This window comes from Oryza sativa, chromosome 6 (assembly GCF_034140825.1).
Source record: "Oryza sativa Japonica Group chromosome 6, ASM3414082v1".
Lineage (NCBI taxonomy): Eukaryota > Viridiplantae > Streptophyta > Magnoliopsida > Poales > Poaceae > Oryza > Oryza sativa.
In genome coordinates, this window is record NC_089040.1 from 5257308 (window position 1) to 5273608 (window position 16301).

At 45.3% G+C, this 16301-nt stretch overlaps 3 protein-coding genes across 3 annotated transcripts; all 3 read left to right on the forward strand.

Annotated features, from left to right (window-relative positions):
* The first annotated feature begins 297 nt into the window (after positions 1-297).
* On the forward strand, positions 298-1406 carry LOC4340413 (uncharacterized). The gene is made up of 2 exons (XM_015788471.3): positions 298-334; positions 421-1406. Exon 2 carries the CDS (start codon positions 441-443, stop codon positions 750-752), a length of 312 nt encoding a protein of 103 aa, XP_015643957.1. The 5' UTR covers positions 298-334; positions 421-440; the 3' UTR covers positions 753-1406.
* A 10281-nt stretch (positions 1407-11687) lies between these two features.
* Positions 11688-12904, forward strand: LOC4340414 (uncharacterized). The gene has a single exon (XM_015786964.3). The coding sequence runs from the start codon at positions 11756-11758 to the stop codon at positions 12512-12514; it is 759 nt and encodes a 252-aa protein (XP_015642450.1). The 5' UTR covers positions 11688-11755; the 3' UTR covers positions 12515-12904.
* Positions 12905-15462: 2558 nt separating this feature from the next.
* On the forward strand, positions 15463-16301 carry LOC4340415 (uncharacterized). The gene has a single exon (XM_015787149.3). The coding sequence runs from the start codon at positions 15582-15584 to the stop codon at positions 15909-15911; it is 330 nt and encodes a 109-aa protein (XP_015642635.1). The 5' UTR covers positions 15463-15581; the 3' UTR covers positions 15912-16301.

Here is a 16301-nt window from a genome sequence, read left to right on the forward strand (position 1 = left end):
TACATATTCAGAAAACAAAATGCGTGCATGTAGCCGCGAAGTTTCTTTCATCTTGCCCAGAAACCCTCCACACCATTGACTTGTGAGTCTGAAGAAAAATTGTTCGTGTAGCAACACTATCTCATCTTTTGATGGGCGAAAAGATTAGAAATCAAAACGGAATGGTACTGTTTACCGCGAACGGCTAGCTAGTAAACGTACTGACTGTCATGTGACCGATTAAACCTCGATGCCGTCGTTTGCCGCGGTTTAATAGTGCTTAGCCTATATTATCCCCCTTTACTCGCTCGATCCTCCACCCCCTCTTCTCCACCCGGTGGACGTGAGGGGAGAGGTGAGAGGCCATCGCCATGAGATCGACCTCTAATTCTCTGTATGATCGCGTGTTATCTTTTCTAATTTTCTCCTCTTTCCTCGCAGATAATTCTGCGGAGCTCGCCATGTTGGCCATCCTGGTCTCTGTCGCCTTCGCCCAGATCCTCGCGATCCTGTCCAACAGTTTCGCGGTGGGCGACGCCGCCGCGGGGTACGAGTACGACGGCGCGGCCGACCACCCCGTCCTGCGCATGGCTGTCTCCACCCTGACCGTCGCCGTCCCGGCGACGTTCTACGTCGGCGTCATGGAGCTCTACGCCCGCGTCACGCCGGTGGCGCCGCCGCTTCGGCGGCTCCTCGCCGTTCTTGCGCCGGGGATGGCGTGGATCACACTCTTTCTTGGTATGCCGCCACTCGTCGTTCTGCTCCTCGGTTGAAGCTGCCGATCGAGGCGCGTGACATGGAGGAGGCAAAGCAAGGAGAGAGAGATCAACACCAACCACTCCTTCGTCAACACGCTCTGCGGTTCGGTGAAAATTCTTATCTTATGGCTGCACCATTTGCAACTATGCAAGAACACAATAATTCTCGCTCAACCTATGTTGAGTCTGGGTGAATTAGCACTGCATCTACAAGAACGGGTCGGCTGGCTGCCGTTGCTTGCTATTCCATCCATCCCAGTGTAACTTAGTACGGCTGTAACATATTCTACCACTACGAATCTAGATAGGTAGCTATCTAGATTCGTAGTTCTAAAATATATCATATTCGTGCTAGGTTGCACTTATATTGGTATGGAGAGAGTTGCGTGTAGTGCTGCAGAGTCTACTGGCAAGCCATAGAACAAGGTTCCTGAGTCAGTTCAAGTGTACTACTACTGTACTTTCATTGCTAGAGTGAGTCCATCGGTGTCCAAGCTCAGACATGCAGACAAGAGTTTATCCTGGCATCCTGCTGCCTGCTGTGTACTAAGGATTTACAGATAGTATATGCTCATACAGCAATAGAAGCATAGAACTACAGTACGTAAAGTCATTAAACAGTGTGTAAGTCATTACTATTATACCATCAATAAAATCTTATGCCCCAAATTTACTCTTGTGATTTTATTACCCTTGTTTTGGAAATGTTCAGGCATGAAGCCGTTGTGGCTTTCTATCGAAAGCTGGATCGCTTATCTTTTGTCTAAAAATGTTCACACATGAGCAGCAACAGGGCATTTCTAAATGTCTAACATGCCAATCATTTTCAAGTGTGCAAGTCATTACTGTTGTGTATAATCCTTGTTTGGGTGTTCTGGATGTTCGGACATAAATAGCAAAAAATTGCTACTATTCAGTACAGTGTATAGCGAATCAGCGGTCAAACGATCTGGTAACTCAAATGAAAGTGAACTTTTTTCTAAAGTAGGAAAACTAGTTGCCTAATATATTAATAAATAAGGAACTGTAAATGTAAATAAAAACTTTGATCAATCATCGGATAAGCTCTGCCATGATTACAAAGTCACACGCGGATAAACCCGTTTTTAAAACTGCTATCGTATTCATAACCTCTAGAAAAATTACTCATTCTTTGGAATCTTTGAAATAGGCTACCTACCCCAAGTAAAAACAAATAAAGAAAGAGAACACAAAACACACATACACATCGGCAAACGCGTTAAGGACAAGCGCGTTATGAATGGTGTTCTTTTGTTTTTTGAGAACGCGTTATGAATGGTCAGTCTACCACATGTCCACATTACTTCTCCAAGTTTGCTTCTTGAACGATTTCTCTCTCTTCTAAGATGTCATATATTAGTAGGTTCTTGACATTGTGGGTTGATTTATGTACGGATTAATTTATATCAGGGATAAGATATAAAGTACAGAAAAATAAAATATTACAGGGCCTTCAGGCTCCAACATATAGAGAACAATTCCGGAAATTTTACATCAATAAATACATCCCTCTTATGTCAGAAATGCAAGAAAAGAAGGATAATCTCGGCGGAAAAGACTGGCTCATGATATTGAAAGGATAAATCTCAGCATGACTTAGATAATTACGGTCAAAGATACATAGGACGTGTTCACATGGATTTTATTGGGAAATCAAGATTTAGAAATAGAAATGGGACTCAAGCTTGAAGCATGATGGTATACCCAGTTTTAAAGCATATGTTATTTCCAATTGCGTGATTTATTTAACACGGACTATCCACAACCTACGGTCATGATAATATGATCTACCAAATCAATGATTAGATATTTCTGATTAACTGTCGAATCTAGATGGATTAATCATAACTTTTCAGGATTAATAATTCTAAAATTTGTATTTAGTAAATATCGACTTGTATTTGATTTGAAGTCTCAATATAATAATAGTATTTTTATTTTTAATAGCTAGCGTGGTGGTCCGCGCAGATTGTGTGGCTAGCATCATTACAAAATTTTCTTACACAATAGTAGTGAACGTACTTTCACACTTTATTGTGAAAGATAAATACTAAAAATGACAATTAATTTTGAATTATGGTAAACTTGATCAAACTCATACTTATAATATTTTGACTAACATAGTAATTTCTATGTCTATAAAGTAAATATGATGTATCCTTTAGTATTGTCTTAATAATACAATAGATCAATGGATCGATATAAAAATTTTACAATATATTTGTTTATCTTATTTCCTCATATTTATCTTTAGACTCATAGTGACATCTTCTCACTATCTCCGATGACATTCATCCACCTACTAATAAAGGCATGGTAGTTTATTACATATTTGTGATAGTTCATAACCAATTTCAAATAACAAAATGCCCCTCGTTATTAAAACCTTTTTTATTAGCCGGCTTCTAATATTTGTAATACATTTTGGATTACAATTACTTGCCTTCACTATTAAGTTACTGATTCCAAAATTCAAAATCAATGAGTACGGGGTTGTACTCCGTTTGGTATCTCAATTATCGTCTTTTCAAGGTTCAATACTTCTAAAATTTAGTAATTAAGCACTCATTATGTTGGAGTTTAAATTTAGTATTTTTTAATCTAATAATTTGAAATTTGGATTTGATAGGATCAGTGACTTAGTACTCCCTCCATTCTATAATATAAGGCACAACAACTTTTTATAAATGTTCCATAATACTCCCTCCATTCCAAATTGATCTACATATAGTTTTTTTTATACTATTCCTAAATGATCTACATATTTATGTTCATTTATTAGGTCTATTCGTTATTTGTGCATTGGAGTAAATGGGCATTGATGTATGCATCCATGCACACATGTATTTATAACCCATATGCAATATCTTGATTTGCTATTGGCTAGGAAATAGTGGGGATGGTGCATACATTGAGTTTGTTGCTAGAATAAATATAGTATGAGAGAGTTATTAGCTTTTCTTGGTCTTGGTATACCTATGAAATATGTAGATCAATTTAGAACGGAGGGAGCATAAGGCATACATACAAACATGCAATTAACTATGACATCTTCTTCATTAAATTATTACTTTTTTAAATCCTCCACTCTCATGTTATCTAATCCTATTGAATGCATGCATTATATTTATTAGGATGATCCAAACTACAAGAGGATAATAATTATTTCTTGGTCTTTGGGTTAAGAGTGGTTGTGTCTTATATTTTAGAATGGAGGAAGTACTCAGTTTCCAGTCTTGGCTTTTCGATTAAAGTTAAAAAGTTTAAAGAGTCCATGGGATTCACATTGGGATTTTTTTTTATCACGTAGTACTAGTATATTAGATACTGTATTAGGTGGTGTTTGGATGCAGGGACTTAACTTTAGTCTCTTTATTTAGACACTAATTTAGAGTATTAAATATAGACTACTTATAAAACTAATTACATAAATGAAAGCTAATTTGCGAGACAAATTTTTTAAGCCCAATTAATCCATAATTAGAGAATGTTTACTGTAGCATCACATAGGCTAATCATGGATTAATTAAGCTCAATAGATTTGTCTCGCGAATTAGTCCAAAATTATGGATGGGTTTTATTAATAGTCTATGTTTAATATTTATAATTAGTGTCCAAACATCCGATGTACTAGGTACTTAAAAGTTTTAGTCACATCTAAACAGGGTCTTAGATGGGCTTTAAAAATGGCCCACTATGTTGTGATAAACATGACACGGATTACGTGAGTTTTAAATGTGGCCCACAACGTTAAACTTGGGACACGATTACACTGCACAGTGCACGAGCGACTACTTCATCCCACGTGACATATAAATCCTCCTTTACCATATAGAAATAGCAATAAACACTTATATCGATCGGTCATTAATTAGTGTATCTTTCTTTGAAACCTCTTTTGATGTCTTATATCTTTCAAACCATATATTATTTTTAAGATCTTTTTCACTGTTGTACTCTGCTCAAAATATATGACAAAACAAGTTCAATGTTGAATATATTCTAAAGTAATTTATTTAAATTGCAAAAGTAACTTAACTATGCAATAGAAGTAACTCTTTATAGCACTAGAAGTAATTACACTGTGAGTGTGAGTGAGTTGAAATAAGAAACTATGTGGAGTAAATCCACAAACAAAGTTAGAGAAGATTTTCAAGTAAATACATATATTCTTTATCTAAACTAATCTCTATTTTATTTTTCTAAAAATAAAATCTTGCGTCATATAGAAAGTAACTCTTCACGATATTAAAAGTAATTACACTACTGGAGAGAAGTAAATTTTAAAGAAATAGAAGTAACTCTTCATAATATTAGAAGTAAATACACTCCTAGAGGAAAGTAACTATAGAAAAATAAAATAGAAATAACTTCAAAGTATTAGAAGTAAGTACACAGCTTGAGAAAATTAACTTTTCATGGCGTTAGAAGTAACTACACACTAACTACACTTCTAGAGTAGCTACGAAATAAAAATAATTTGAATATATTCAATATTAGACTCATTTTGCCACATTTTTTAAGTAGAGCATAATGGTTCAAACGTATGTTAAAAATAATATACCGTCATAGAAATATAGGTAATCAAAGATTCTATGGTAAGAAAATATACTAGTGTTGTTAGCCTCTGTAGCATGTACGTAAATTGATATGACAACTAGCAGATCATCTGGTCCTATTTTTCTGGTTAGTGGTCTCGTTTCTCTATCTTGGTCAGGACAATATCCATGTGTTCGTATCTCAGCCATCATCAACGAATTGGTCAAGATAACTACTTTCAATGCTTTATAGGTAGTTACTTCTATTGCGAAGCTAAGTTACTTCTACGATTTAAGTAAATTACTTTAAATGTTTGAATATATTTAGTATTGGACTCATTTTATCATCTATTTTGAGTAGAGGATGATGGTTCAAACGAAAGTGAAAAATAATGTGGTTTAAAATGCATAAGCCATCAAAGGTATTGTTAAAAAAAGAATTGGCTAGTGTAACCAATCTTTAGTTTTGATGGATGGTGGTGCATAGATTTCTCGCTTTGATGCCATTGCAGTGGAAGCAAGCATGTCGCTCCGATAGCACCAAGACACGGATGGATGGTTGTCGGACGAGTCGCGCGATAATACAAAACTGAGAGCGTTTTCGATTTAGATTTCCCATAAACTTATACCATTAACTAGAATTTTTTTTAAAAAAATGTGGGAGCTTTCGGGTCCAATTAGCATAGGTTTAGATAGATGTTTTCTCAAATCCAACATTCTTCTATGGTCCCGTATCCACAAACTAACCTCAAGTTCAACTTAGTTCTGAACCTCTTAGTACTAGCTTTCAATAAAAGATAAATTTTCTAACATAATATTTGGAATGACATGTTTTAGCCTAAGGCCGCCCGCATGTAATACTTACTACTTCGGTACGGTAAGGGTGTGCTATATATGTTTGTCCTAGACATTTTTTTCCCTGAACGCGCGAAAACTTGCATGTCAATATATTAGCAAGAGAGAAAATATTGTACAACGGCGATATTCCGAAGTGGTCACGAGGGAGGGTTTTACACGAGGAGAAGGGAGAGTAAGGCTAAGGTAAGCTAGGTAAAAACAGGTCCCGAACAATAAAAATAGCTGGAAAATGAAAAAAAAAAGAAACGGGGACTAAAGTAACATATTAACGCTTACCTGCTAGTTTTTGTAAGTTCCTCTTGAATTTAGCCCGTTTCTCTTCCTGCTTGAACTGCCCCGGAAAAATAGACAGAATCCTTCCTGGAAGATTGGAAGTAGACAGAATCAGGCGTCCTGGCCATTAGTCCATTACCTCCATACGAGAGTCTCCATGACCAGTTGAGAGAGGCTCTCTGTCCAACCAATGCTCTGTTACTTTCATCTGTAAAGATGAAAGGGAATTTCATTGCTGGAGACTGCTCCATCTTCCATGGAATCCCTCAATTCAGTGCCACCCATTCGTCACTGCTGATCCACTCCTTCTCTATTTCCTTGCTGTGAAGCAGTCCGCTGATCTGTTTTTGCACTGCATACGCTTCGCTGAAGCTGGAACTCGATCAACCTGCTACCTCTAGGACTAGGAGTACTCCGACCATGGCCACTCCGACTAACAGCGATCACCTCCGGTTTGCCGAGCAAACTGTAAGCCTCTCTGTAACCTTTCCAGTGCGTCGATCTCCCACTCCAGCAACTGCCATATATATCTCCGATTTCTCCTAGCTTTCCTGTAGCACTGCATCCTGAGCTCCAGAGTCCATAAACGCTTGCTCATTTCCTCTCTTTCCATACGCCTGCAGCTTGATCACCGGTGCCATTGCATGAACACACGCTCTCTCTCTCTCTCTCTCAAGAGTTTGCCCAGGTGTTTGTGTGTAGAAATTCTACAGAAGACCCGGTGCTCAAAGGTTGTGCATACACTGATATAGACGTCTATATGGTGTGCAAACCATTTTATAGGAAACAAGGTAGCACACGTTCATGCGAACGCCGTTTTTTCATCTTGACTTTCCGCGATCGGTCACGGCGGCAAGATACAGGCAAAAGCCAAAATGGAATGTGCCAACCGATCGACAAATAATTCAACAAGCAGAATTTCCGCGAAGCAACACAAAATGCGGGACATGCAAGCAAAGCGTACCTTGATGCATCTTCCGGGAAGTTTCGTTGTAGCTTGCTCGAGAGAAAAAAATCTCCCGTAATTCTTTGCGAAATTAGCTCTGTTGATTTTCGCAGAAGCTTCGCCAGGGGAAATTTCTGTCCAGCTGATTCCCATGGGAGGTGTTGGTGTCGGCCGGCGGCAAGAAATCGTTGCTTACTTCTCCGTAAAAAAAAAGAAAAAAAAAGATGTGACCCTTTATAGTTTGTCCAGATTACTATGGCTGTGTTTAGATCCAAACTTCTAACTTTTTCCATCACATCAACCTGTCGTACACACACAACTTTTCAGTCACATCATATCAATTTCAACCCAAACTTCCAACTTTGGAAGAAACTAAATACAGCCTATATTAGGAGAGATCATATTCCTTTATAGGTTGTTTTTTGGACGGAGAGAGTACGTTTGATGGTGACGTATTTACATTTTAAGGGTTCATTCAGATTGTTGCTAAAGTAAACCTTATCAAAATTTAACAATAGCAAAATTTTGGCAAATTAATAATATTGTCAAAATTTTAGTAAGATTGGCTTAATAATATAGCCAAAATTCCATACACATTTATAATATTTAGTAACTAAATATAACCACGTAATTATTAATTTTACTAAATAATGTTATGGTTGAAAATATCATCAATCGAAACAGCTCCTAAAAACCTCTGTATACAGTATACTGGACCGATATGCAATGGATTTATGGGGGCAGATCGCCACAGCCCACCGGCCTAGTGAGCTTCGGCGACCGTGCCTAACCAAAACTCATGTCCTTTCTAAAGGACTTTGGCGTTGTTAGGCCTTGTTCAGATCCCACAGAAAAAAATTTACACCCCGTCACATCGAACGTTTTAACATCTGTATAAAGTATTAAATATATACTAAAAATAACTAATTACACAAATTGCGATTAATTTGTGAGACGAATCTTTTGAGTCTAATTGCTCCATGATTTGACAGTGTGGTGCTACAGTAAACATTTGTTAATAATGGATTAATTAGACTTAATAAATTCATCTCACGGTTTACTGACAGATTCTGTAATTAGTTTTTTTATTAGTACCCGAATATCCCATACGACAACCTATATACCCCAGATCCAAACACCGCCCTTAATTCGTCGACCCAAGCCAAACCAACACGGTCCCGATCAAACCCAAACTTGGGCCTTCTAGCACCACAAAAGGAATAAGTCCAGTTTACCTCCCTCAACTCATGGCCGTGTATGAATAGTATCCCTCAACCACAAAACCGGATATAACCTATCCCCCAACTCTGAAAACCGTTGCAAATCAACTCCCCAAGCAGTTTTGGAGGCGGTTTTGTCCTACATGGCAATTGACTTGCTTACGTGGCAGTTGACTTGCTGAGTCATCAAGCAGGACCCACACGTCAGCAGTCTTCAACTCATCTCTTCTCCCTCACCATGATTCCCTTCAAGAAACGGGAAAGGAAAAAAATCAAGAAGCGGAGGCGAGGCGATATAATCGAGCAGCAAGATCAACGGCAAGACAAGTAGCACATGGTGGTTGCCGAATTCAGAGAAGACGCCGGCAATCACGTGAAACAAGAAAGGGGAACGAACAGAACAAATCAGAGACCACGAAATCGTCGAAGAACACGAGCAAACAGCAAACAAGCTAGCGGAGTTCTTCTAACGTGCGCGCGACGCGGAGCGGGTGTCCGCCATGCACAGCTGCGGGCAATGCCGCCGTCGTCCCCGTGCCGGAGCCTCTCCGTCCTCATGCTGCAGTACAACCCGACGCTCGGCGACATCCCCAGTGGCTTCCTTCTTGGACGGCCGGCGAGCTCCTGCCCCGTGCGCGGCCGGCCGACGAGATCCTCCTCGCGCGAGGACGGCCGGCGAGATCCTCCCCGCGCGCGGACGGCCGGCGAGCTCCTTCCCGCGCGAGGACTGCCGGCGAGATCCTCCACACGCGCGGACGGCCGGCGACTTGGAGGGGCTGCCTCGTCCTCACGACCTCCTCTCAGATGATGCCCCGGCGCCCTCCCGCCTCCTCTGCGTGCTCGAGCCGAGCCGCTCCCCCGCGCGCGGCGCGGCCAGCCGACGAGCTCGTCCCCCGTGCGCCGTCGTCGCCGCCCTGCTGATAGAAGGTCAGAAGGTGAGAGGAGGAAGATATGAAAGAGAAAGGGGAACAGATGAGGGAGAAGATGAGATGAGGTGGAGACTGCTGACATGTAGGTCCCATTTGATGACTCAGCAAGTCAACTGCCACGTAAGCAAGTCAATTGCCATGTAGGATAAAACCACCTCCAAAACCGTCCGGGGAGTTGATTTGTAACGGTTTTCGGAGTTGGGGGATGGGTTATACCCGGTTTTGCGGTTGAGGGATGCTATTCATACACGGCCATGAGTTGAGGGAGGAAAAATGGACTTATTCCACCACAAAATGACCTTACGATTTGTGCGTTAAACGTCGCCGGCCGAGGATAGCCTGCTATCACGGCCTCACGGGCCGACAGCGCGGCCGCACGTAGGGCCCAAAAGTGACGGCGGTGACGCCTCTGTACGTGCATGGGCCGATGGGCGACGTCGCAGTCAATCTATCTGCCCGTATTTCAAGCCCCAGTCGCTGTTGTCGTGGCCTAGTCGGCGTAGTGACTGGCGGCTGCTGCCTGCTTGACTGCTTCTGCATCCGTAGAGGCCATAGCGGGAGTCAGATTGGAACAGCAGCACCGTGTCACGACTCACGAGCCATGTGTGCTGTGTGTGTGAGAATGACATATGGTACACTGATATCTGATCAGGTTCAAAATTTCAGTACGAAATTTCGGTCATATCGGAACCCTCCCCCCTCCCCATATATTATTATTCACTGAAATTTTTAAATTTTGAAAATTTCGTCTATCGATACCCTCCGATAGAAATGTCCAAACCAAAAGATTTAATCCTGTAGCTGATGGGTGATATGAGTATTCCACATTTCCATTATTCCCTAGGATCTGATGTTAGCTGAGGTCGATCTTTTTTCTGCGCGCTGGCTGTTATCTCTTTCCTTTCTCGTCAAATATACTGATTAAAATTTAAGAACTCTGTACTGGCGGATGCTCTAATTTTCTAGCACTACTACTTGTAGTGGAACGTACGTACTACTCTATTAGTTCAGTCAGGCTCCTTGTGTGGACATTGAGAGTTTTTTTTTTTACTAAAGAGAGTTTTTTTTTAATCGACTAATTCCACCTTAAAGATATAAACAAATAACCTACTCGTCCATTATGGCAAATATGACCGTGACGTGGATGCGACTATTCTACGAGTGCGGAGAACTACCCCTTCGGAAGTGATAAGCATGCATGCCACAGAAACAGAATGGTCGGCTTCCAGAAGGAAAAAAGTGGAGAGCAGATTTGGCACATTTGCGCTTTCCGACGCCTTTGCTGCGCGACTCGTTCTTCCTCCGTGAGTTCCAAGCAAGGCCTCAGGCAGTGGCGGAGCTATAAATTTTACCCTGTGGGATCGAATAGCATTGGTTTATATTTTAGTGAGATCATTTTTATAAAATTCAATGGATTTACATGTAAAATGAATTTACATGTAAAATATAGATTAATAAGTGCCACTGCCATCAACATACCTCCGCCACCGGCCGCACTGACCTGTATATGCAGGGTTGCTCATGCACAAAGTCAAGGGAACCTCTTAATACTAGCCTTCAATAGAAGATAAATTTTCTATCATAATATTTGACCTAGACATTTTTTTTTCCTTCAACGCGCGAAACCTTGCATGTCAATATATACCTTGAACGCGTCAAACCTTAAATGTTACTCCGTATTAGAGCAAGGATAATAGTAGAGCTCACTTCCTACTATTAGCCCATCTTAAAGCCAACATATATAATAGATTAGCTATAAGGTTGGCTACAATTTTCTTCTCCTCTCTCTATCTCTCACCTGTGCATTTAATGTATTTACATATAAGTTTGTGTTAAGCTAGTTCTTGCATGAGAGCCAACATCCTTGATATTTTGTTATCTCTCTTCACATAAGTTTATAGTAGACTTATAGCTCACTGTTATACTTGCTCTTAGCAAGAGAGAACCCACCGCACGTCTCCGTCATAGCTACCACCGGCCGGTGTAGCCCGCTTTATCCAGTCCTCTCCTGGGCCCAATCTGGTTTGGAATCTATCGATTATCGGATCCGGCAACATCACCGATCACATGGTTCCACCTCCGCACGCGACGGCCCGACCCCTCCGAGACGGCTGCGCCTGTCCGTGTCCCGCCTACGAATTGCCGCCACGCCGATCCTTTGCGCCACAGAGTAATACAGAGGGAGGTGGGAAGGAACACACAAGTGTGCTTGATATCGAATTCCGCAGCCGCGATGGCCGGTGTTGTTCCGATGATCATCGTTCTGGCGATGGGCGGCGGCGCGCTGGGCGGGCCCGAGGCGCTCCGCCTCTTGCTCACCTTCGCCGGCCGGAGCCCCCTCGTCGACATCGGCATCGTCGTCTTCGTCATCGCCGCGCTCGCCGCGCCGGCGCTCGGCACCATGCTTCTTGCGTGCTTCTACCGCACGCCGCGCGGCGCAAGAGGTGCGGCGGCGGCGGCCGCTGACCTCTTAGCCAAGATGACGCTGGCGGTGTCCATGGCGGTAGCGCTCCTCGTCTCCGCGTCCCTGCTCGTCCTGCCGCTGTTCCAGTCCGGGAACGTCGTCGTCGGTCTTCTCGCGCTCGCCGTTCCCGCCTTCGTCGTAGGCGCCAGCGCCGCGCGCGTCCGCGGCGTCGCGCATCTCCGCAGGGCGCGCAATGCCTCCGGCGCGGTGACGGACGCGGGGCGCGCCGCCGTGACGACCCTGACGGTGTCCCTCGCCGCCGTATGCATCCTCCTCGGCTCTTGCGTCGCGGTCGGCGGCCTCGACGCGCACCACCTCTTCACCTCCTTCGCCTTGAAGAACCCAATCATCCACGCGCCCACCGGCGTCGCCACCGCCGCCGTCGTCGGCACCACGCTTCTCGCCCTCTTCTTCCGCAAGGCGCAAAATGCGGCGGCCGCGGCCGCGGCCGCTGCCCCACTACCGGCCACGGAGCGCGCCGCCAAGATTATCTCGGACGGTGCCAATCCCGGCGGCGGCTGCACGTGAAGGTTCCCGCGCCGCGAGCCCGCGACGCGGCCACCGTGTACTACCTGGAGTCTGGAATCACCGTACTGTCATCGCAGTCGTGCAGTGCAGAGTGTAGTCCTGTAATGCTAATACTCATGCTCAGCTCGTGCAGATGGGGAACGTGACTGCGTGAGCTATTGTGATGTTTTAATTGTTGATTCGTTCTGTATTCAGGTGAGATAATTAACAGTGAAGTTTCAGAAACTCATACTCACCTTTTTTTTATTTCATCCGCTTGGCTCACATTTTTTTCTTTCCTCTGTCTTCCAAGTGGTCGACATTACGACAGTTGTTCGTGCGTTATTCCCTACCTGAACATCTTGTTTAGTATTTATAGTATGAAAATGCACGAGTTCTTTCTTGTGTTCACTAGTTCTCCTGTTTCTTTTGCTAGATAGGCATATACCTGTATTTTGTATGTTCTCCATGTGGACTTTTGGGGATTTGGGAGCAGAGCACCGACCGGTTTTGTTAAGTACTCCCAGTAACAGACTGGCAGTTGTAAAATATTGAGCGTGTCATGGCGGCCTTGGGGGTGGGGGGGGATGTGGATCCTCTGACATAACGTCAGGTGACTTTGTGTCACTTACATGTGGGTCTATCTCACTATAGGCCCACATGTCAGTGACACAAAATCAGGGTAAGGTATGTTAGAGAATCTTGTTCCGTCGGGTGTCATATATTGTGAGAGTTGTTGCTAGTTGGTACAATGCGATTGTTGTAGAGTGATTGCAGCACGAAACCACAAAAACAGCCACTTTGATTGTCAAGCTGAGTCAAATTCCATGATTTGGGAAATCGTGAAATGCGTCAATCCAAACAAAAGAAAAGTTGTGATGGCAATATTATGTTGCAGACGGACAGCCAAAATGCGCAAACTAAGTGAATTCCACTCCGTGTGACCCTTTTTGTTATGGGATCACGAAGATTGTTGATGATGAACCACCACGTAATAAGTGCACGAAGTGTTTCCAGTGCAAAGACGTCTACGGTTTTCCAGTGCACGAAGTGTTTGCCCGGTTAGAACGTCCTTAATCTTTCTCAAAAACCGTTGACGTGTATGGATATATACGTTCAGGCTAATTCAGCTCATGAACAACTAATGGGCCGTAGCTCGGTGTTACCCTGAAAGGAATAAGTTCACTTCATGACCCTCAAAAGTGATCGAAATCTAAACCATGACCCTAAACTACAAAACCGGATATCTCGACCCCCAAACTCCTAAAACCGGTGCAATTTGACTCCCTGGACGGTTTTGGGAGGCGGTTTTGCTGACGTGGCGCCTACGTGGCAATATTGACCGAGTTGTTGTTACACGTGGCGTTGACGTGGCACCTACGTGGCGGTAGAAATAAAAAATATGCGTGGGACCCGTTTGTCATTCACACACATAAAAAATGTGGGGCCCACTGACATGTGGGCCCCACATGTCATCCTCCTTCCTTCTTCCTCCTCCCTCTCTCCCTTCTCTCTCTCTCCCTTGTTCACCCTCGGCCGGCGGCGGGGCATGGGCTGCGGTGTGGTGGCGGCCGGTGGGAGCTGAAGCGCCGGCGGCAGCAGGAGCTAGCTGGAGCGGGTTCTGGAGCGCCGCCGGCGTGGTGGACGGAGGTGGCGCAAGGAGCTCGTCCCCTGGGTCAACGGCAACGGACCTCGGCGCGACGAAGAGGCGGTCGCCCCCCTTCGACGGTGGCGGCGGTCCCCCGAGTGGAGGAGTCGACGATGGCGAGGCTAGCGCTTGGCGAGATGGGGTCGGCGTCGTGGAGGAAGTCGACCGGCGGGGGTTGCCCTTGGCATCGTCGATGGCCGAAGACGGAGGCGAAGGTCGAAGGCGGCGGTCCACGCGGTCGAAGCCGGCGGCGCAGCCGTGCCGGGGTGGAAGAGGGAGGCAGCCACTTGGGGCCGTTGCGAGACGAGCAGGACGGCGGCGGCGGCGGCCACAAGTTCTGGCCCTCTGAGCTGGAGCAGGGCCGAGCCACCCACCCGCCACCGCCGCCGCTCCGGCCTTCCACCACCCGCCGCCGCCACTCCAGCTAGCTCCCGCTGCCGCCACCAGCCGAAGGGGAAGAAGGGGAGAGAGAGAGAGAGAAGGGAAAGAGGGAGGAGGAAGAAGGATGACATGTGGGATCCACATGTCAGTGGGCCCCACAATTTTTTTATGTGTGAATGACAAACGGGTCCCACGCATATTTTTTTATTTCTACTGCCACGTAGGTGCCACGTCAACGCCACATGTAGCAAAGACTCGGTCAATATTGCCACGTAGACGCCACGTGGCGCCACGTCAGCAAAACCGCCTCCCAAAACCGCCCAGGGAGTCAAATTGCACCGTTTTTGGGAGTTTGGGGGTCGAGATATCCGGTTTTGTAGTTTAGGGTCATGGTTTAGATTTCGATCACATTTGAGGGTCACCCTAAAATTAACTATTCGACCCAGCACAACCCAGTGTGGCCCAAAACAGGCAAGATAGGACCCAATTAAGCCCAATATGGTCCTGTGCGCCTCCCTCGAGCGTGTGACTGTGTTTGTGACGCGGTGGCTGGTGAAGGCCGGGGTGAAACACTGATGATTATACATACCCGTCTCGCGATTAGCTTATGTGGCAAGGGCATAATAAATAAAGATAAATAACAAAACATAAAAGTTTTGGACATGTTCATCTAAACGTCCACATCCCTTAATAAAAACTCTGAAAGCTACCCCCACATAACACCTTGAACTTTCGGTAGGCCCCTAAGAGCCTGACGACCTTTTCAGTTTCTGATGAAAAAAACGGGCACAGCGAACCTGAAGCATCACGACCCCGAACAGGAGCACACATGGGAGAAAAACAACAGGAGCTACTCCTACATGGGATCGTGCCAGCGGTACGCGGAGTACGCGGTACACGGCCATCGCTTTTAAAATCTTGTGCAAAGCGGCAAGTGGGCGACGAAAAAACAAAGCCGAAAAGGGGAAGAAAGGGGGGGCTTCAGCGAGAGCTCATCTTCTTCCTTCCTTACCTACGTGCGATTCCTCTTCTCTTCCGCGCCATTTCTTGATCCCCGTCATGGCAGGTGATATTGTGACGGCCATTGTTTTCGCGCTGGCCGCCGCGGTGCTGGGCGGCCCGGAGGCGCTCCGCCTGTTGCAGGACGTCGCCGGGAAGAACCCCGCCGCCGACGTCGCCATCATCGTCGGCGCCATCTGCGCCGTCACCTCCGCCGTGCTCGGCGCCATGCTCCTGGTGCGCTTCATCCGCGTCGCGGGCGACGCTCCTGACCGGGCCACGGAGCGCTTCGCGCGGGTGACCCTGACGGTGGCCTTCGCTGCCATCTTCCTCGTCGCCGGCTGCCTCCTCGCCGCCCCCGCCGCCGACAAGTTCGCCAGCTCCGCCTGACGCGCGGGGGGCGCGCGCTCGGCCGCCCGGCGGATTCGGGCGCGGCTGCAACTACGAGAAGTCGAGAAGCTGCCCGCGCCGCCGACCTGTGGTGCGCCGTGCGCGGCGAGCCCCGGTGCTGGTAGCCTGGTACAGTGGTACTACTCGACGTTTTACTACGGCTCCATCATCTGTGTGTGTGTGTGTTTTTTTTTTTGCTGTTTTTCTGTGGTAGTCTTGTGATGTTAATTTGCGAATGTGAGTGATATTCTGAGATCACTTGATATGATTCTTGAATAAGCTCAATCAATTGGAACAGAGTTATAGGATTTTGTGATCTTTCTTGCCGGTCCGATTTGGGGACTTGGGTGAACATATCGGAGACAGTGAAACTGGAGATATTCATATTCA

What these genes read in the sequence shown, in the direction of transcription:
- LOC4340413 (XM_015788471.3), top strand. Translation starts at nt 441, where the DNA reads ATGTTGGCCATCCTGGTCTCTGTCGCCTTCGCCCAGATCCTCGCGATC.
- LOC4340414 (XM_015786964.3), top strand. Translation starts at nt 11,756, where the DNA reads ATGGCCGGTGTTGTTCCGATGATCATCGTTCTGGCGATGGGCGGCGGC.
- LOC4340415 (XM_015787149.3), top strand. Translation starts at nt 15,582, where the DNA reads ATGGCAGGTGATATTGTGACGGCCATTGTTTTCGCGCTGGCCGCCGCG.